Source organism: Gadus morhua, chromosome 13 (genome assembly GCF_902167405.1).
Source record: "Gadus morhua chromosome 13, gadMor3.0, whole genome shotgun sequence".
In the NCBI taxonomy this organism is placed as follows: Eukaryota; Metazoa; Chordata; class Actinopteri; order Gadiformes; family Gadidae; genus Gadus; species Gadus morhua.
In genome coordinates, this window is record NC_044060.1 from 4,479,256 (window position 1) to 4,501,252 (window position 21,997).

At 44.0% G+C, this 21,997-nt stretch overlaps 3 protein-coding genes across 5 annotated transcripts; all 3 read right to left on the bottom strand.

Moving 5' to 3' along the window:
- Nucleotides 1-465: 465 nt before the first annotated feature.
- zgc:77375 (haloacid dehalogenase-like hydrolase domain-containing 5) lies at nucleotides 466-6,990 on the bottom strand. Its single transcript, XM_030375984.1, has 9 exons — nucleotides 6,702-6,990; nucleotides 4,417-4,608; nucleotides 3,732-3,844; nucleotides 2,861-2,954; nucleotides 2,203-2,233; nucleotides 1,763-1,937; nucleotides 1,483-1,671; nucleotides 1,216-1,396; nucleotides 466-853 (listed from the first exon to the last, which is right to left on the bottom strand). The coding sequence occupies exons 1-9, from the start codon at nucleotides 6,786-6,788 to the stop codon at nucleotides 707-709; spliced, it is 1,209 nt and encodes a 402-aa protein (XP_030231844.1). The 5' UTR covers nucleotides 6,789-6,990; the 3' UTR covers nucleotides 466-706.
- An 837-nt stretch (nucleotides 6,991-7,827) lies between these two features.
- On the bottom strand, nucleotides 7,828-14,767 carry isy1 (ISY1 splicing factor homolog). Its single transcript, XM_030375505.1, has 11 exons — nucleotides 14,566-14,767; nucleotides 13,736-13,758; nucleotides 13,465-13,516; nucleotides 13,112-13,177; nucleotides 12,688-12,730; nucleotides 12,276-12,388; nucleotides 11,626-11,743; nucleotides 9,680-9,802; nucleotides 9,103-9,215; nucleotides 8,491-8,577; nucleotides 7,828-8,325 (listed from the first exon to the last, which is right to left on the bottom strand). Exons 1-11 carry the CDS (start codon nucleotides 14,566-14,568, stop codon nucleotides 8,218-8,220), a joined length of 849 nt encoding a protein of 282 aa, XP_030231365.1. The 5' UTR covers nucleotides 14,569-14,767; the 3' UTR covers nucleotides 7,828-8,217.
- Nucleotides 14,768-16,378: 1,611 nt separating this feature from the next.
- Nucleotides 16,379-21,620, bottom strand: cnbpb (CCHC-type zinc finger, nucleic acid binding protein b). Of its 3 annotated transcripts, none has more exons than XM_030374350.1 (5): nucleotides 21,427-21,620; nucleotides 20,540-20,673; nucleotides 19,863-19,928; nucleotides 19,443-19,704; nucleotides 16,379-17,188 (listed from the first exon to the last, which is right to left on the bottom strand). In XM_030374350.1, exons 2-5 carry the CDS (start codon nucleotides 20,649-20,651, stop codon nucleotides 17,074-17,076), a joined length of 555 nt encoding a protein of 184 aa, XP_030230210.1. In that variant the 5' UTR covers nucleotides 20,652-20,673; nucleotides 21,427-21,620; the 3' UTR covers nucleotides 16,379-17,073. The 3 variants fall into 3 exon arrangements, with proteins under 3 accessions (XP_030230210.1, XP_030230211.1, XP_030230212.1); XM_030374351.1 differs by lacking the exon at nucleotides 21,427-21,620 and adding an exon at nucleotides 21,114-21,372; XM_030374352.1 differs by lacking the exon at nucleotides 21,427-21,620 and adding an exon at nucleotides 21,326-21,350.
- Nucleotides 21,621-21,997: the final 377 nt, after the last annotated feature.

Consider the following 21,997-nt stretch of genomic DNA (forward strand, 5'->3'; position numbering starts at 1 on the left):
ATACGAGGGAGGTCTTGAGTGAAGTTTCTATGTTTGAGCGTCTCCTAGGTGTAAAATCAATGGAAACGACTAAAACAAAACAGATCCAAAGGGATTGGAACCTAATGAGAAAGTGAGAATGCTTACAGCCCTTCTCCCTAAGAGATAACCCTACCAACCCTGAGAGTTAACCCTATTAACCCTTAAAAAATAATTCTTAAAACTATAACAGCTAACATGCACATAACCCTAACAGAGGATCCTAAAAGATAACCCAAATAACCCTATAATAACATCTACAACTACCCTAACTGACAGCTCACCCTGATGACCTTGAATCATAACAAAAACTACCCTAACAGCTAATCGTAATAACCCTAAGAATCATATAAGCTAAAACTACCCTAATAACTCACCATAATAACCCTAAATGAATTAACAATCATTGTCATGAAAAAAGTAAGGATATCTTTTTCAACACGAAAGTATTAGAAATGATTTAATCTGAATTTGGTTTAATAAAAAAAGAAACTACAGAATTTGGTAATAGCAAAAGAAACAGCAAACATAATTTCACAGATAAGACTTGTTTACTTTATTTAAACACAAGTCGATTTTATCCAGTATAAAAGAGTCCTGTAGTACAAGATGAAGGCACTATTGTTTATTATGTTTCTTATTACATATTCATTGGTCAGAATGCTATCTATTTCCTGAGAGGTTAAGGTCAGAGGTCAAACCCCTCCTTCTGAAAGATGAGGTCAATGGCTGCCTCCACATCTTCCACGATGTAGTCTGGTTCCATCAGCTCTGCGTCCGCAGTGCCCTGCTCTATGGGCAAGGCAGCATCAGGGTTGAACACACCAGTACAGACCTGAGAATAAAACACAACATCAACTACTGTCCTCTTAGAAAATGTTACTGTACTCAATACTTTACTCTACTCTAGGAATAGTTTACTGTCTCCAGGAATACTTAACTGTCCCGTAGGAATACTTTACTGTCCACAGGAATACTTTACTGTCATCTAGGAATACTTTACTTTCCTATCCCCTAGGAATACTTTACTGTCCCCTATGAATACTTTACTGTACTCAATACTTTACTCTAGCAATACTTTAATGTCTCCAGGAATACTTTACTGTAGGAATACTTTACTGTCCTCTAGGCATATTTTGTCCCCTAGGAATACTTTACGGTCCTCTATGTTAAAGTCAAAGGTCAAAGGTTACGTACCAGGATAGAATGACACTGGGTGGCGCTAGGCGTGGCTAGCTGACCTTCAACCTGCAGGGGGGCGGCTCTCCACTCTGTGCCCCTCCCCTGGGCTAGCGCCTTAGCAGCAGGAGCCGCTAGCTGCTGCTTCAGGTAGCGGTTGTACGAGTTAGCCCCGTAGACATCTGTCATCAGGTTGTCCCTAACAGACAAACAGACAGATTAACCATAAGACACAACAGACAGCCATACAGAGAGACAGACAACAGGCCGACAGACAGACAGTACCCTATAGCGTAGAGGTTCGTAACAGGTGTATCCCAGCCCTGATTGGCTGTCTGCTGCCGGATAACGAGCTCTGCGTGCTGATAGGTCAGGAGGCTGGGCTTCCCCATCACAGCCTCGTAGCGTAGCCTCTGGCCGGCTAGTTTCCAGAACACACTCTCCAGACACAGCATGAACACACCGTGACCCAACCTACATACACACACACAAACACACACACCCACACACATTAACACCCACACATACACATACAGTATCCAGGGGCTGGTGTTACCATGGTTACCGTGGTGAGGGGGCGTCGGCCAGCCACAGTAGGTCAGTGTTGCAGGCCAGGACGGGCAGCTGTGTGGACATGTTGAGGCAATGAGGAGACGCTGGGTTCCCATTGGTCAGCAGCACGTCCATCAATAGCTGGAGGTTGGTCTCCCATCTGATTGGCTCTCCAAACAGGATGACAGCTGGGGGAAGATATGACCACACTGACAGTAAGTCAAAAATTACACTAATTAGTCAACACGAAGATCTGCGAAGATTCACATAGCCGCTCAGAGAAGCGCTCCGCTTCTAGGTTTGCCCATCAATTAATTTGGATCAGAACCGCTGTACTGCCCCCTTAACACCCCTTAAAACTTACCCTTAACACCTAACCCCACTTGACCTTTAAGCTTACCCCTTAACACTCTTAAACTTAACCCTGAGTTAGGGCCGTAGTGTTTGACTCACCCTCTATTCGACGTTTCTCCTGAGGGGTAACCTAGAACAGAGATTCAAAGGTTACTCACTCATACTCACTCACATGTTTCACCTCATTGAGATATTAAAAAGTATTACATGTTTTGAGTAATTCCTCTCAGATAATACAACACATTAAGCCATTACTCATATTATACCTAAACACTGACCTACTCAGCCATTACACATTTTACCTTTCATTTGCGTGAATCAATCACTGATAGTAAATCTATTCAGTCAATATTACCAATAAAAAGGCATTGGTCGAACTTCTCATTGTGACAATTTAGAAAAGCTAACTGTTAAAAATAGAGAACAAATTATATTTAATTGTAGCAGTTTCCTTGTTTGATGAATTGTATGTACTCAAATGATTCTTGCACCTTTTAGGTTGTATCTTCATTGTGAAATCCACTGTTTTAGGTCGCTTTGGACAAAAGCGTCTGCTAAATGAACGTCATATATTGTAAGGACTCACTAGGACCAAACATCCTATAGTCCTAACCGCCCGGGAAGACTGCATCCAACTACCGGTCTGGAACCGGTCTGGATCCGGTCTGAGGTTTGGTCGTGACCGGAGATAGCGCAGAAAAATCAGAGTACGCCGTAATAGGTGCTCCTTTTGTGACCACTAGGGGCGTCCACTTACGGTTACGCTCGGTCTCCGGTTGTGGTCCACCATGTCCAGCAGAGGGTGCTGCTCTCTCAGCTGGTCGATGGTGATGACGTTCGTAAAGCCCAGGCTCGGGTCAGGGTTAAGGCGATCAAAACAATAATGAGAAGAACTGCGCTAATAATAGTGATGGAGGTGGTCTTGTGTTTATGGAGGGGTTGATTAGGTGGTAGTGATTGTGGAGGTGTTGGTAGTGAAAGTGGTGGTGTTGTGGTTATGTAAGTGGTAGTGATTGGGGCGGAGGTGGTGGAGGTGGTCATGGTAGTGATGGTGGTGGGGTTGTGATGGTGGTGGTGGTGGTAGCGTTGGGAGTGGAGGTGGTAGTGATAGTGATGGTAATGTGATGGTTGTGATGGTGGTGGTGGTGGTGGTGGTAGTGATGGTGGTGAAGATGGTAGTGATGTTGGTGGAGATGATGAGGTGGTAGTGGTGGTGATGGTGGTGGAGGTGGTGGTGATGATGGTGGTGGTGGAGGTGGAGGTGATCTGGTGTAGGTTTGTGGTGGAGTTGGTGGTGGTGATGGGGTGGTTGTGAGTATGGTGGGGGTGGTGGTGTTTTGTGATTGAGGTATAGATGATGTGGTGGTGTCTTGATGGAGGGGGTGGTGGGGTGGTAGTGACAGTGATGGTAATGTGGTGCAGGTGGAGGTGGTGGTGGTGGTGGTGGAGGTGGTGGTGAGTATGGTGGGGGTGGTGGTGTTTTGTGATTGAGGTATAGATGATGTGGTGGTGTCTAGATGGAGGGGGTGGTGGGGTGGTAGTGACAGTGATGGTAATGTGTTGCAGGTGGAGGTGGTGGTGGTGGTGGTGGAGGTGGAGCTGATGGAGGAGCAGCGCGGTAAGGATACTCCTGGGCGATGTCCGCCACGGGGCCCTGACCTGACACAAGGACACACTTCTCATGGAAGCTCTGGAACATCTGGAGAGGACCATGGGACAGGAGGACCTGGTCTGGGGTCACCTGCACGCAGACAGACAGACAGACAGACAGTTAGAGAGACAGACAGACAGACAGACAGACAGACAGACAGACAGACAGACAGACAGACAGACAGACAGTTAGAGAGACAGACAGACAGACAGACAGACAGTTAGAGAGACAGACAAACAGACAGACAGACAGACAGACAGACAGACAGACAGACAGACAGACAGACAGACAGTTAGAGAGACAGACAGACAGTTAGAGAGACCGACAGACAGACAGACAGTTAGAGAGACCGACAGACAGAGAGACCGACAGACAGTTAGAGAGACAGACAGACAGTTAGAGAGACCGACAGACAGACAGACAGACAGTTAGAGAGACCAACAGTCAGACAGATACACAGACATAGAGACAGGCAGACAGTTAGACAGACAGACAGACAGACAGACATCGAGAGACAGACAGTCACACAGCTATAGATAGACAGACACATGGAGAGACAGACAGACAGACAGACAGTTAGAGAGACAGACAGACAGACAGACAGACAGACAGACAGACAGACAGACAGACAGACAGACAGACCTGTAGACCTCCCAGCCCACCTTGATGCCCAGCATGTCAGAGAGTTGTTGAGCTTTGTTGTGACGGAGACAGCTTCCTGCGTTGGTGACGAAGACGACCGGCAGCCGGAAGTGTCCCGCGGCGTCCTGGAGCCGCTGGAAGACCCGCCGCGCGGCCGGGATCACAGAGCGGCCCCGGAGCAGGACCCCGTCCACGTCCACCAGGAGACCTGGCTACACACACACACACACACACACACACACACACACACACACAGTCAAATTCACAGAGTCAAATACACACACGTGCGCACACACACACAGTCACACACACAGACACACACACACACACACACACACACACACACACAGACACACACACACACACAGTCACACACACACACACACACACACACACACACACACACACACACACACACACACACACACACAGAGTCAAATACACAGAGTCAAATACACACACAGACACACACACAAACACACACACAAACAAACACACACACAGAGTCAAAAACACACACAGTCAAATAGACACACAGAGTCAAATACACACAGCCACATACACACGCACACACACACACACACACAGAGTCCAACACACACACACACAGCACACACACACAGTCAAAAACACACATGGTCAAATACACACACACAAACACACACACACACACAAAGTCAAACACACAAACAATCAAATACACACACACACACACACTCATACAGAATATATCTATAAACATTAGGACCCCATCCACGTCATCTAGGAGACATGGCTACACACACACACACACACACACACACTCACACGTACACACATACAGACCCACACACAGACCCACACTCTCACACACGTGCACAGGATGGGAAGCTGTAATGTTTTAAGTGACAGCATGTGAGGGCAGTCACATGCACATCCTTACACGCTCGTCTCTATCACCATGACAACGGTAACCGAGTAGAGTTTTAGTTGAGCTAGGATGAGTGGTATCAGTGTTAAGAGTTTAATATTACTGTTAGTGTTCATAGTTCAATATAAGGCTACATTTGAGTGTTTTGTGTTTTAGTTTAATGTTAGTATGGTCGACGTGAGTTTTAAGTTTGAAGAAGGCCTCTATCTAAATCCTCCATTAACTTCATACACTTTAAACAGAAACACGTAGTGTCCTAGACATAAGTAAAGCAGTAATAAGCATCAACCAAAAGTTTACTAATGGCATAGCAATCATTTATTACTGCTGTTCATGTTTAAGCGGCAATATCCTATAGCTGAAGATTTCCATTTAAATGTCAGCCTTGCACTCAACTCTCTAACTGCATAGTTTGTGATGCGTTTCCTTCACTAGTAGGCTGAACAACCAAAACAGAGGGGAGGCGGAGCTACTGCCAGTGAGGGTGGGCGGAGCTACCACAAGAGCGTGTAGGCGGAGCTACCAGAAGAGCGTGTAGGCGGAGCTACCACAAGAGACTCGGTCTTCGACCTACGTGTGTAGTGGCATGCTGTTATTTCTGCCATAGGTGGCGCTAAAGACAACAAAAGATTATCTTCAAGACCACCCCTTTAACTTGTGTATAATGTATAAATTATTTAATTGGGTATGGGTTAACCCTTACCCTAATCCAAACCACTTACACTTGCATGCAACCTTATTTTTTCCTCCATGTAAAAAACATGTTGGGGAATAAAGTATGTATGTCATAGATGTTATGTTATACGTAGCATAGGTATACGTTATGTTATGTTACAGATAACATGGAAATATGTTATGTGTGTAATATATAACACAAACTTTCTTCAACGTGTGAAGAAAGTTAATATAACCTAGATATATCAGCACGTTATGTTATCTTTAATATATATAACCATAAGTTATGTTTTCACATACAATGTTCAATGTTCAATGGATATATGTCGTTGCATATCCTTTAACATGTATGTTATGTTAAATGCAACATGCACATGCTATTTGATATCTTATAACATATACGTTAAGTTACATGTAATGTGTAACATGGATGTTATATTATATCCTATAACTATAACATGTATGTTATGTGACATGTAACATATTAGCTGTTATATCCTATAACATGTATGTTATGTGACATGTAACATGATATTAGCTGTTATATCCTATAACATTTATGTTATATTACATGTAACATGGATAGGTTATTTTCTATCCTATAACAGGTATGTTATGTTACATGTAACATGGGATACATGTTGTTATATCCTATAACATATTTGTTATGTTACACGTAACAGACAGGAGGAACGGATGGTGATACAGAACAGGGCTGACCTTAGATCTTCTGGAGCGATGATCCAAACACAGTCCACGTGTCTGGGTGAAGAGCCGGTCCAGGACCCTCCGTCTCAGGACCTGCATGCTGCCGTCTCCGTAGTTCAAGTTGTTCTGGAGCCGAACTCAGCAGCACACACTCCACTGAGAGAGAGACCTACACACTGAATTAGAGAGAGTCCTGGACACTGGCCTTAAGAGAGAGACCTGAACACTGGCATTAGAGCGCGCGAGAGAGAGAGAGAGAGAGAGAGAGAGAGAGAGAGAGAGAGAGAGAGAGAGACCTGAACACTGGCATTAGAAAGAGAGAGAGAGAGAGAGACCTGACCACTGGCCTCAGAGAGAGAGAGAGTGAGAGAGAGAGAGAGAGAGAGAGAGAGAGAGAGAGAGAGAGACCTGAACACTGGCATTAGAGCGAGAGAGAGAGAGAGAGAGACCTGAACACTGGCATTAGAGAGAGAGAGAGGGAGCCCTGAACACTGGCATTAGAGAGAGAGAGAGAGAGCCCTGAACACTAGTCAATAGACAATAGAGGGAGGGCGTGAGAGAGGGTCTAAAGACACTGGCTCAGAGAGAAAGAGATTCATTAGAGATGTAGTAGTATAACTGATAGTAGAGTAATGAATTGGTTATAGTTATTTGTATTGCTGATACAAAGTAATGAATGGGTCATATTTACTAGCCTTACTGACAATGACGAATAGGTCCTATTTACTAGCATTACTGATATTATAGTAATGAATAAGTCCTATTTACTACGACTGATTGCTGATAGTATGTTTGAAGCCTTATCGGCTTCCTGATGCGTGTACTTGCAGTCACATGCAGGGGTCTAATGGCCAATCACATGATGCAGAATGCTACTAATCAACCAATCAGTGACCTGATGGAAGTCAGATGACTCCTCAGTCTAACCCAGTTACCATGGTTACCGTTGAGGTAGCTTACTCAGGTCAACATATAGAATACGAACATTACCCCGACATATTACATATCCGTGTGTATATATGAGTTCCTTCTACATCTGAGTGCACATAAACACACATCAGAACCCCCCCAATACCGAGGGACGTGAAAAGCAGCTACATGTGTAGGAAGAGAGACAGACAGGTAGAGAGAGAGAGTGTAACTTTCACTGATATTTTATTAGGAGTATGGTAGGAGTAAGGAGTAGGTATTTTAACAGCTTATAGAAAAAACATCCATTAATGCTCAGGACACACACCCACACCCACACACGCAAGTGTCAACACATACACACACACACACACACACACACACACACACACACACACACACACACACACACACACACACACACACACACACACCCCTTTCTTTCTGTCTGTCGGTCCGTCTCTACGGACTGTTTGTCTGTCTGTCCTTCTGCCTGTCTGTCTGTCTCTAAAGACCCAGCCGGGCCTGTCTGTCTGTCTGTCCTTCGGTCTGTCCGTCCATCTTTCTGTTGGTCTCTACAGGCCCATCAGGGTCTGTCTGTCTGCCTGTCTGTCTGTCTCTAGAGGCCCAGCAGGGTCTTGGCCTCCTGGCTCTGGGCCATTAGCGTCTCGCTGGCGTAGCGCTGAAGCAGCTCCATCTTCTTCCTCCGGACCAGAGCCTCCTCCACCTGCACACACACACACACACACAGAGACACACACACACACCATAATAAAAATATATTTTTTATATATATATGTTGAGGTAGAGAGATAGAGGCAGAGAGGGACACACACAGACAGACAGACAGACAGACAGACAGACAGACAGACAGACAGACAGACAGACTGACCTCCTTCTGCGAGGGCACGGGGACATGGGCGATGAAGCTCTCTAGGCCCTCCTCTTCTTCCTGCTGCTCTAACATCAACTCATCCCCCTGGCAGGACACATAGCAGATCACTGATCAACATTATTACTATGATCAGGACACATAGCAGATCACTGATCATAATGATCACTATGATCAGGACACATAGCAGATCACTGATCAGAATGATCACTATGATCAGGACACATAGCAGATCACTGATCATAATGATCACTATGATGAGGACACATAGCAGATCACTGATCAACATTATAACTATGATCAGGACACATAGCAGATCACTGATCAACATTATTACTATGATCAGGACACATAGCAGATCACTGATCAACATTATTACTATGATCAGGTCATATAGTAGATCACTGATCAGAATGATCATTATGATCAGGACACATAGCAGATCAATGATCATAATGATCACTATGATCAGGACAGATAGCAGATCACTGATCAACATTATTACTATGATCAGGTCATATAGCAGATCACTGATCAATACATAGTCTGACAGGTTTTGTTCTGATCAGGGTTATTGATATGTTGCTCTGATCGGGGTTATTGATGACGGACCTCCTCCGTTCCCTTGGCGTAGAGGCTCTCCTCTTCCTCCTCCTCCTCCTTCTGACCTCCTGCTAGCCGAGAAGAGAGCTCCGCCTTCCAGCGCTCCACCGCCTCCACCACCGCTACACACACACACACACACACACACACACACACACACACACACACACACACACACACACACACACACACACACACACACACACACACACACACACACACACACAGTAGAAAACACACTATTATTATACATTATTATACAAACACATTAAAATACACACACACACACACACAAACACACACGCAAAAAACACACACATGCACACAAAAATACACACACACACACACACACACATTCGAATATACACTCACACACACATAAGAACATACACACATTAGAATAGACACACTCAAATATACATGCCACAAATAATAATTACACACACGCATTACAAAATACACACACAGCTACACACACACACACACCGTTACACACATTATAATACATACTCACACATACATTATAATACAACCTCACACACCTTATATGTATACACACACATGTATACTATGTTTACGCACACACCTTGTTTCTCGTACTCGTGCTCCAGAGGAAGAAGGACTCCGTCGTCTTCGTCACGGTAACCGTAGTACTCGGCATCCACGTCCTTCATCAGCTCCGCCCGGTTCCTACGGGAGAGAGCGGCCGCTGCACACAACAACACCCCCCACTGTCACTACTCATACTGTACTCACACTGTACCTACACACAACAACACACCCCACTGTCACTACTCATACTGTACTCACACTGTACCTACACACAACAACACACCCCACTGTCACTACTCATACTGTACTCACACTGTACCTACACACAACAACACACCCCACTGTCACTACTCATACTGTAGTCACACTGTACCTACACACAACAACACACCCCACTGTCACTACTCATACTGTACTCACTCTGTACCTACACACAACAACACACCCCACTGTCACTACTCATACTGTACTCACACTGTACCTACACACAACAACACACCCCACTGTCACTACTCATACTGTACTCACTCTGTACCTACACACAACAACACACCCCACTGTCACTACTCATACTGTACTCACACTGTACCTACACACAACAACACACCCCACTGTCACTACTCATACTGTACTCACACTGTACCTACACACAACAACACACCCCACTGTCACTACTCATACTGTACCTACACACAACAACACATCCCACTGTCACTACTCATACTGTACTCACACTGTACCTACACACAACAACACACCCCACTGTCACTACTCATACTGTACTCACACTGTACCTACACACAACAACACACCCCACTGTCACTACTCATACTGTACTCACACTGTACCTACACACAACAACACACCCCACTGTCACTACTCATACTGTACTCACACTGTACCTACACACAACAACACACCCCACTGTCACTACTCATACTGTACTCATACTGTACCTACACACAACAACACACCCCACTGTCACTACTCATACTGTACTCACACTGTACCTACACACAACAACACACCCCACTGTCACTACTCATACTGTACTCATACTGTACCTACACACAACAACACACCCTACTGTCACTACTCATACTGTACCTGCACACAACAACACTGCCTACTGTCACAACTCATACTGTACTCATACTGTACCTACACACAACAACACACCCCACTGTCACTACTCATACTGTACTCACACTGTACCTACACACAACAACACACCCCACTGTCACTACTCATACTGTACTCACACTGTACCTACACACAACACACCCCACTGCCACTACTCATACTGTACTCACACTGTACCTACACACAACAACACACCCCACTGTCACTACTCATACTGTACTCACACTGTACCTACACACAACAACACACCCCACTGTCACTACTCATACTGTACTCATACTGTACCTACACACAACAACACACCCCACTGTCACTACTCATACTGTACCTACACACAACAACACACCCCACTGTCACTACTCATACTGTACTCATACTGTACCTACACACAACAACACTGCCTACTGTCACAACTCATACTGTACCTACACACAACAACACACCCCACTGTCACTACTCATACTGTACTCATACTGTACCTACACACAGCAACACACCCCACTGTCACTACTCATACTGTACCTACACACAACAACACCCCCCACTGTCACTACTCATACTGTACCTACACACAACAACACACCCCACTGTCACTACTCATACTGTACTCATACTGTACCTACACACAACAACACTGCCTACTGTCACAACTCATACTGTACTCATACTGTACCTACACACCCTACTGTCACTACTCATACTGTACCTACACACCCTACTGTCACTACTCATACTGTACCTACACACCCTACTGTCACTACTCATACTGTACCTACACTGTGTGTGTGCGTGTGCGTGTGTGTGTGTGTGTGAGGTATATAGACCAGGCCTACGTACGTTCCTTCTCAAACAGCTCCCGGACCCCTGGCAGGTCTCTGGCAGCTCCAAAGTATTTGTAACCGCGGTTACCAGGCACCTCCTTCCCCTCGTGGTCCAGCATCCTCGGTCCGACTCTCTGCAGGAAGCAAGCGCTCTCGTTAAGGTGCTGAACCCAGGAGTCCTCCCTGTCTCTGCCCTCCAGGTTTCATGGTGAACAGGTTTGCGTTGCTTGGTTTCGTTTCGACGGGAATTATCCCCCCTCCCCCCTAATGACAACACACACGCTACCATGACCAGGGGTCTCCCTGCATTTAATAGTCAACAATTTTTTTTCACGGTCTGAAAATTCAAACCACCCGAGAGAGAAACCATCAAATAGAATCTCCTCTGAATTGACTTTGGATGCAATGGTTTCTTACGGCCAGCAGAGGGAGATACGTTGTAGACCGACTCATGACCAACCAAGCTCCAATTATAAAACATTGTCTGTCCCATATACATCCCCATCACCATGGCGACACATGAAGACAACCCACGTTACACCGAACGGGTCGTCATGAAACCTTGCATGTTACCATGACGATCCAACTCATGATCAAAATAGATTAACGATCATATCGTGTGAGAGTAATAAAAGATATTTGTGTATTGATGATGAGGATACTCACTCCGTAGTCGGGCCCTCCCAGCTCCTTGATCCTGACCTCCCAGTGACCTTTCTCCCTTAGCAGTTTGTTGATCTCATCGTTCATATCCCTGATACGAAACTCCCCCAGACCGGCTGCACACACACACACACACACACACACACACACACACACACACACATTATATACACACATATATTATACACACACACACATATTAAACACAAACACACACACACACACAGACATTATATACACATTATAGTACAAAGACATGTAGGTCCCTCTCATGTCACAGAGACACGGAGGTCCTGCAATATATTCAGAATTATGAATAAAAAAAAACTGATATTGTAATGATTTGCGAGTGGCCTTGGTGTAATAAAGGTAATCCCCTCTTAGGGGTGCTGCAGGAGGGTCAAAGGTCACTCACCATTCTGGATCTGCGCCACTTTCTTAGAGATCTCACTGATGATCTAACACACACAAGCATGAACTAGATTAATATTAACAATAGCTTTGTTAAAAATGTGTAGAAATAAGACAAAAGTTCAGTGATTAAGGTAACACAGAACAAAGTGGAGGTAACAGGCTAACTGCAAAATACACACATTTTTACTATTACTATTTTTACTATTAATATGAATGTGTAGAAACAATGCTTTTATGAATATAAATAATGTGTAGAAGCTATAGTTAAAACATGAATATGAGTGGAACAAATTATATCAATAATGTGTACAAGCAAGCTATTAATAATATAAAGTGTTAAAAATTATAACCCTGAATAATGCATTGGACTAATAATAACATGAATGTGTCGAAACAAGTTGCATGATCTGAATAAAAGATGCTACCTGTCTCCTCCACTTCTCAGCTTTAGGGAGATCAGAGCACTCCGATGCCAGGAACGGTCTCCTCTCCTACGTGCACACGCACATGCACACACACGCACGCACACGCACACACACACACACACACACACACACACACACACACACACACACACACACACACACACACACACACACACACACACACACAGGAGAGAAGAGGAGGTATAAAAGGAAGACAAAAAGGATTTGAATAGAGGAGAGGAGAATAGAATAAAGAATGATATAATCAAATGGAATAAAGAATCAAATAGAGGAGAAGAGAAGAGATTAGAGTACAGAATACAGTAGAGTAGAAGGGAGGAGAAGGATCGTACCTTTACTCTGCCCTCTTCCAGCTGGGCTTGTCTGAATCTGGCCAGAGCCGTCCTGATAACAAAAAACAACACGGTTATACTGCTGACAGAATTAGTATAACTAGATAAACAAAACAGTACTGACAGAACTAATAAAACTAGTAAAACAATATAGTTATACTGCTAACAGAACTAGAATAACTAATACAACTAGTAAAACGATAGTTATACTACTGATAGAACTAGCATACTACTTAAACAAAACTAAAAAACTAACGCTACAACTACTTACATGGCCTTCTCAGCATTACGAGCCTGTTTGGAAACAGAGAGAGAAACAAGACTCAATATGACATCTTGGGCTGACATTACATTATGACATCACAGACTGGCATTTTATTATGAGATCACATTATGCCATAACAGACTGGCATCTCAGTCTGATATCATAGCCGGTCATTACATGATGACATCACAGACCGTCATCTTTTCATAACATCACATTATGCCATCACAGACTGGCATCACATTATGACATCACAGACTGGCATCTCATTATGACATCACATACATGCTTCTAGACTAGTAGAGAACCATTTACATCGTAAGGGTAATGCATATTCATAATCGCAATCATCAACTCGTAAATGTATTAATCTAAGATGATAATAATAATTTCAAAACTCCATTATACTTAAGACTTAACTATCTGGATAAGATAAGCAACTTCTACGTTATCAATAATAACCACTAATATCTGCCATCTGGTTAATACTCAAGACGAGCATATTGAGCTTGCGTCTCTCTATCCTTCTATAAACAGAGGTTCTACCTAGAACCTAGAACCTGCGTTCTGTAAGAGGGAAGGGAGGTGAACACTAGTGGTATTAAAGTACCATTACTATTACTATTAACTACTTCTAACTATTATAATGAACTACTAGTAACGTTAGTACCAACTACTACTAGTAGTAGTAGTAATAGTAGTAGTCTGAACTATACTATTAATAAGAACAGCTTCTATGAATTTATTTTAATAACTTATTCGAATCAGTAGTAACGTTACATTAGGCTACTATTAAATGTATAAACTAGGACTAGTTAGTGGCTCGTGTTTCTTACCATGTCTGCGGTTTAGGGTTCTTCTCTGTAGATCAGTCAATTGTAGTAATATATGCAAGTTAGTTGGATGATTATATTATATGAATATGTATATATATATACTCTTATGTAGTATTTATATATATTTTCATTTGTTGATAAACCGCCCGAACACAAAAGTAACTCATGTGCCAGTCAAGCCGGAAGTAGTACCCCGGAGGTCAGAGTTGAAAGTTCCCCAGCCGGCAAATATAAAATTAAAAAATATTTAAATGTTCTTTCTATATGGACTCGTTTCAAATACATCAAAAATACGATTTTTACTTTAACTTCATAAAAAATGTATAACCTGCCAGTTGAATGGCATAAAACCCGTCAACGATCAAAACAAGACGAAGGACAACGTCCCTCTGGCGGCGGGGTACGTTGTAACCATGGTGATACAACGTAGGCATGAATCTGCCCTGAAATTAATAAATATGGCTAATAATAAATGCTGAAATTAATTAATTTTATTTCATTATTCCTAATCCATATTTTAGTTAAGGCGGTCAATTCAATGTATTATGTCCACAATGTCTTTAAATAAATACATAAATGTAAAAAAAACTGGTTTCTATTCAGGTAGCTGATAGACTAGACTAGTTTACACAAACTAATAACAGTCATTCTTTCTACAGTAGCATTTTATTACCTTACAATTGTCAATAAGGTATTCTATTAGAGACATAAAAGTAAATTGTACCGCAGTGGTAAATATATAAAAAATATAAATTAATTAAACATTCTTAGTTTCATCACTTATGTTCATCCACATATAACAAACAGGATTGGCGATGAATCTCAGTTGTGATGGATCCAGCAGGTCATCAGGAGTCGATACTGCCTTGACTGATGCCCAGATGTTCCGGTATCTGTCCCCGACCTTCTTCCTGGTGCTCGAAGATGTCTGTCTCTCTAAGCTACAGCCAAAGCTCTGGGAGAAGACAGCCCTGCCTCAGATGTTCTTCTAAAGGCAGTTTTGTGAGCCTAGTCCTAGGATGCACCTCTGGGCATAGCTTCAATGCAAGATTAATGCACCTCTGGGCATAGCTTCAATGCAAGATTCATTTTAAGATGCATCAACTTCTGATCTAGATAAATAAATATTGCAGATACCGTGTGTAGGATTCAGTGGAATCTAGCAGGGGTTGCCGCAACAAATGGAATGTCCCCACCCTAATTAATAAATGATGCCACTTAGATGGGTAGGTATAGAGATTAATATTGATGTAATTAACAATTTAAGTGTATCTGTGATGTCAGAAAGAGGTGCGGAGCTGTGAAAGTAAGACGGGTTTAGCTGTGAAATAAGTAAGACAGGTGTAGCTGTGAAAGTAAGACGGGTTTAGCTGTGATGTCAGAGAGACAGGTGTAGCTGTGACAGATAGACAGGTGTAGCTGTGACAGATAGACAGGTGTAGCTGCGACGTCAGTCAGACAGGTGTAGCTGTGACAGATAGACAGGTGTAGCTGTGACAGATAGACAGGTGTAGCTGCGACGTCAGTCAGACAGGTGTAGCTGTGACAGATAGACAGGTGTAGCTGTGACAGATAGACAGGTGTAGCTGCGACGTCAGTCAGACAGGTGTAGCTGTGATAGATAGACAGGTGCAGCTGTGACGGATAGACAGGTGTAGCTGCGACGTCAGTCAGACAGGTGTAGCTGTGACAGATAGACAGGTGTAGCTGCGACGTCAGTACGACAGGTGTAGCGGCGACGTGTAAGTGAGACAGGTGAAGCTGCGACGTCAGTCAGACAGGTGTAGCTGTGAGAGAAAGACAGGACACCGCGGCCCGGCCAGCTCCATGTTTATTGAACGGTTGAAGTACAGCTGTTCTCTCTTCCTTCCAAGACTACAAGCAAATCATATCTTTACAGAAGTGATATATTGTACAAAAATAACATCTTGAGTTTTTTGAAAACATTCTCCTTTGACCAAACTTCAATTTGTGTTTTTATTTACTTTCCTGATGTCAACACGCTGTACTGTGTCGTGTTTTCTCTTGAATTGGAGCCGTCAGCTCACCGGTCCAAACCATAATGCAGCGGTAGAATATGAACTTTCCATGTAGTGCCCTGTGGGCCAATCACGGCTCTCGTCAGGAATAAAATCATATCATTGGTAGATAAGATATTCAACAGCTTCCTGTTCTTACCCAAGCTCAGCCTCTCTGCTAGTAGGTATTACACCACTTCTGTCTCAGCCAATGGGCCGAGAGGGATATTAAACAAAGCTTATCGCATGGTGACAAGGAAGTGAACACACAAAGAGTCTGTCGTTGTTTGACGGACATGCCTCTGGACCAATAGGAAGGAGGATGAGACCATTTGAAAAAGTAAAAGAAACATGACCATGAATGAGAGCGGGAGGGTGTGTGTGTGTGTGTAGGTGTGTTTAGGTGTGTGTGTGGGTGTGTTTAGGTGTGCGTGTAGGTGTGTGTGCGTAGAGGTGTGTGTGTGGGTGGGTGTTTGTTGGTGTGTGTGTGTTATTCGGCGGCCTCCAGACACTCCTTCGCCAGGTGACCAGCCTTTCCGCATTTGTAGCAGTTCATGTCAGAAGACTTGCTGCAGTTCAGCGCTACATGGCCGGTCTCACCACACCTGAAACACAGGAGAACACCTCAGTGTTACAGTACTACACTGTACCACACACAGCATTCACCTCAGTGTTACAGTACTACACTGTACCACACACAGCATTAACCTCAGTATTACAGTACTACACTGTACCACACACAGCATTAACCTCAGTATTACAGTACTACACACTGTACTTCACCTCAGTATTACAGTACTACACACTAGGGCTGTAACGATACGCGTATCAAACCGAAAATCGCGATACTCAAAGCCACGATCCTGTCTCGCGGTGTGAGAAGGCAGAAGCGCGATACGCCCTTTCCAACTCTGCGGTCAAATTGTCCGATTGAAATTTGCTAATAATTTGTCTAAATAATAGTCTGCTGTCCTCCTATCGATGCCGTAAGTATGCGACTGCAATCCTCCGTGGCTACGGATCGGATCGCATTTCTCCACAGCCGTCGAAGTGCTCATATGCGATATGAACGACATTTATCCAGAGGGGGCCTGTGTGATCCTGTCTCTAGTGTTTTGTGTGATTTGACTGGCAGTTTGTCTGCTTATAGGTCGGAATGAAGCGGCCACCGATTATTGACAGGATGGGTACTTTATTCTACCGGACTCGTTCGCTTCTTCACTAGACACACGCGCTACCGCTCGCTCTCCTCGCTCGTCCACTCACTCGCTGACGTCACTCACACACGCATACGCACATTGCCATTCTGGCTACATTCTAAATGTTACATTAAGTTAATTGGTATATAAGTGTTGTTTAAATAAAATGCTTTTTAAATTTCAAAAAATCGTGGGATGTATCGAACCGTGGGTCAAAAAATCGTGATACAAACCGAATCGTGAGTTTGTGTATCGTTACAGCCCTACTACACACTATTACAGATTGTTCGACACATTCTACTAGACATAGTAAAACAGTACTAAACATTGTGCTATACATTGTACCACACATTGTACTTGACCTTAGTATACCAGTACTACACACTGTACTACAAAAAGTAAAACAGTACTACACACATAGTACTACTAGGGTTGCCGCGGTATACGGTATTACCGGTGTTGCCGGTGTTGAGGCCAACACCGATTACTCTGTGTTGCACACCAGCAACACAGATTTTTTTTTTTCAGTAATAAAAATCAAATTCAGTAAAAATGAATAATATAATTAAAATTAAGAAAATTAAAATGTGTAGAATAGGCAACAGTTCTGCTCTGTGCGGAAGAAAATTTGCGCGCCGAGAATTGGCGCGCAAATCACTAACACACCATAGCAACGCCGGTAAACAAACCCCGCAAAGCCCAATCCCTACGTGAGCTCCCCGCGCTACGGCCATCCGGAGGCGCACAGAGCTTTTGGCCCGTGATATTACGATCTATAAAATTATATTATACTATTATCTATAGAACGTTATAAGACGCCGAGAATTGGCGCGCTGCCAGCCGCTGTCACAGAGTCTGAGACGAGAGTAGACGGAGAAGATGGCGGTTGACCTAGTTTCAAAGTTAATGCCGTTTATACCGGTAATACCGGTGTTGACACGAGCGTATTACTCGGTGTGAAAATGTCCACACCGCGGCAACCCTAAGTACTACGTAAGGAATAATCACCGAGAGGCCGGGCAATAAACAGTTTGATATGCCCGGCTCGTGGACGGCTTACCTCGAGCCGGGCAACCTTCCGCGAGCCGGGCATATCAAACTGTTTATTGCCCTGCCTTGAGGTGATTATTCCGTTTATTCTACTTCGCGCCGGCCAACATAATAAAACAATTCATATACTTTAATAATTAGCCTTTTTCTTATTCGTATTGCATGCTTATTAAATGTATGCTCCGTTTAAGTTCATCTCCCTCGAAAAGTAGTTCCCTTTAGAACTACGGTGAATAACGTTAGCTCAACTGTAGGTAACGCGTTTCTATAGCAACCACACAAGGTTGCAACTGATCACTAGTTTAACAACGTAGTTGTTACATTCGTATCAAGTCAGCTTTAATGACGATCGATCAAACATGCACTCCTTGGTTTATTTTTACAACGGACCTCATGTTTGAAATGTATGTGATAGAAAACGATACAAGCGGCGTATTGATCTACTGTGCTCAGTCAGCAGCAAGTAGAACCGACAAGTCAGCGGGCAATATGCCGGATTAATGCACCCCTCCCAGCCAATCAGAATCGAGCATTCTTAAATGAAGTAGAATAACCTTAAGTACTACACACATGTAGGGAGACGGTAGTGCGTAGCAGACGGCCGTCTCACCTGTAGCATTTAACCTTCTCACAGCCCTTCTGGATGTGTCCGAAGTTGCCACAGGAGTAGCACTTCTGCTCGTTGGCGTGCTGGCAGTCGCGGGCCCGGTGGTCCGCCTTCCCGCAGATGTAGCATGCCGCGCCGTTGGCCTGGTCGCACTCGCGCGCCATGTGGCCCGCCATCCCGCAGGTGTAGCACACGTGCTTGCGCTCCTTCTTGGGCTCCTTGCACTCCCTGGAGATGTGGCCGCCGCCGCCGCAGTTGTAGCAGGCTGAAACCACAACCGCAACGCAACCGGTTACTCAGAGACGACGTCACATGATGTGGACGGTCTTAGTGTCGCTGTTACTTTAACGTGCACCACAGTGATGTAACGTGTGTGTGTGTGTGTGTGTGTGTGTGTGTTTGTAAGTGGGTGCGTGTGCTCACCATCTTCGGTCTTATCACAGTCTTTCACTACATGGCCAGGTTCTCCACAGCGGAAGCAGAACATATCTGAACATCAGAAACATAAAGATCATGCTAATTAATAGGAAGTAATACACTAGAAACAAAGATAATGTGAACTAATATGAATTAATAACACCCGGAACATTAAGATAATGAAATAATATGAAATAATAACACCCGAAACATGAAGATAATGTGAACTAATATGAATTAATAACACCTAAACCTAAAGATAATTGTTATTAATATGCATTAATAACAGCAAAAACAAAGAATTTTAACTGACATGAATTAATGACAATTGAAAAATAAAGATTAGGTTAACTAATATGAATTGATAAAATGTTAATGATTAACAAATCTATACAAATACATATATAAAAGTCTGAAGAGATACGCAGAAGGACAGATACAGGTAGACAGACACAGATACAGGTAGATAGACAGGTAGACAGACAGATACAGGTAGATAGACAGGTAGACAGACAGGTACAGGTAGACAGACAGATACAGGTAGACAGACAGGTACAGGTAGACAGACAGGTACAGGTAGACAGACAGGTAGACAGACAGACACAGGTGGATACCCACAGGTAGACAGACAGACACAGGTAAACAGACAGACACACAGGTAGACACACAGGTAGAGCGCGTACCTTTCCCCCGCCCCCTGCCGCGGCCACGGCCCTGGCCCCGCCCACCGCCGTTAGGACAGTTCTTGATCCAGTGGCCGCTGCGACCGCACCCAAAACACTCACTACTACTCATCACCACGGCAACGACCCCTCACCTGCAAGGGGTCACAGACACACACACACACACGTTACTTTACTCCAAAGGGCGAAACAAGTTGTTGTGGAAGTTCTTATCTAAAGGGCTGGAACATCAGGTAAAGAATATAGTTTATAGATGTTGAAACACAAATACACAGAAAAATAAATAATTTTATATATATATATATATATATATATATATATATATATATATATATATATATATACACACACACACACACACTAGTGAGAGTCAACACAAGCATTATTTAACTATTGATTGACAGGTATAGGATGTTCAGATGTTCTGTATTGGTGGCAGAGTAACCCAACAGAGTACAAACTTAAGTTGTATTCCTGAGGTTTGTTTACGTACACACACACACACACACACACACACACTAGCACACACACACAGGCCTCACGTCTAATAGAAAAGAGAGAGGTAAACATTCACCTTTTTAACATTTAGTATGATTTGGTATTGAATACAAGTCCGCACACTGTCATTTACACTCAAATAACATTTAATAATACTTTAACAAAACCAAATGCCTTCCCGCGAGAGGGCCTCAAGTAGCAGGCCTGTCAAACGTTAGCATGCGAGCTGGAGGTTAGCACCGTTTTCCAACCATTCTCCCTTAATTCGGTCAACAAATAAATCATAACCATCTCGTCGTTAGATCATCGAGGCCACCGGCACACCCCGCTGCCCGTCCCGGGGACGGAGCGGCCCGCCGCGGGGGGCCGGGACCCGGGGAGACACTCACCTAGCTACTGGAACGGCTGTGTTTGTTTTCCTGCCCCGCTCTGCGACACACGAGGTCTGCGCACGGCCCTCCTGACTCCTCCTCCGCCCCGCTGTGCCCGCCGCGCTGTGCACACGGCGCGCCTCATCCGCCCCGCTGTCCAAGCCCCCCCCGCCGCTCGGTGCACACGGCGCCCCGCGGGGAGGGGGCGTTTCCTCACGGTGTGGGGGGCGTTTCCACACCGACGGAAAACATTGGACATGTCTAGTGTTTTCCAGAGCTTGGCGTGGCTTTGAAATCTTGAAATCTTTTTGTCTGCGTCCACACATAACAGTATGTATCCCATTTAATAATAATACAATAAAGAATATACATACCGTAGATATTTTGGATACACACTACAAAGAAAAACATGTTCTTCCTACTCTGCACCATTATGTTCTATTTTATATATTAATAATGCAACAAAGCAACACTAGCTGCTCCTCTCCTTCACTAGCTGCTCCTCTCCTCTCCTCCACTAGCTGCTCCTCTCCTACTCCTCCTTCACTAGCTGCTCCTCTCCTACTCCTTCACTAGCTGCTCCTCTCCT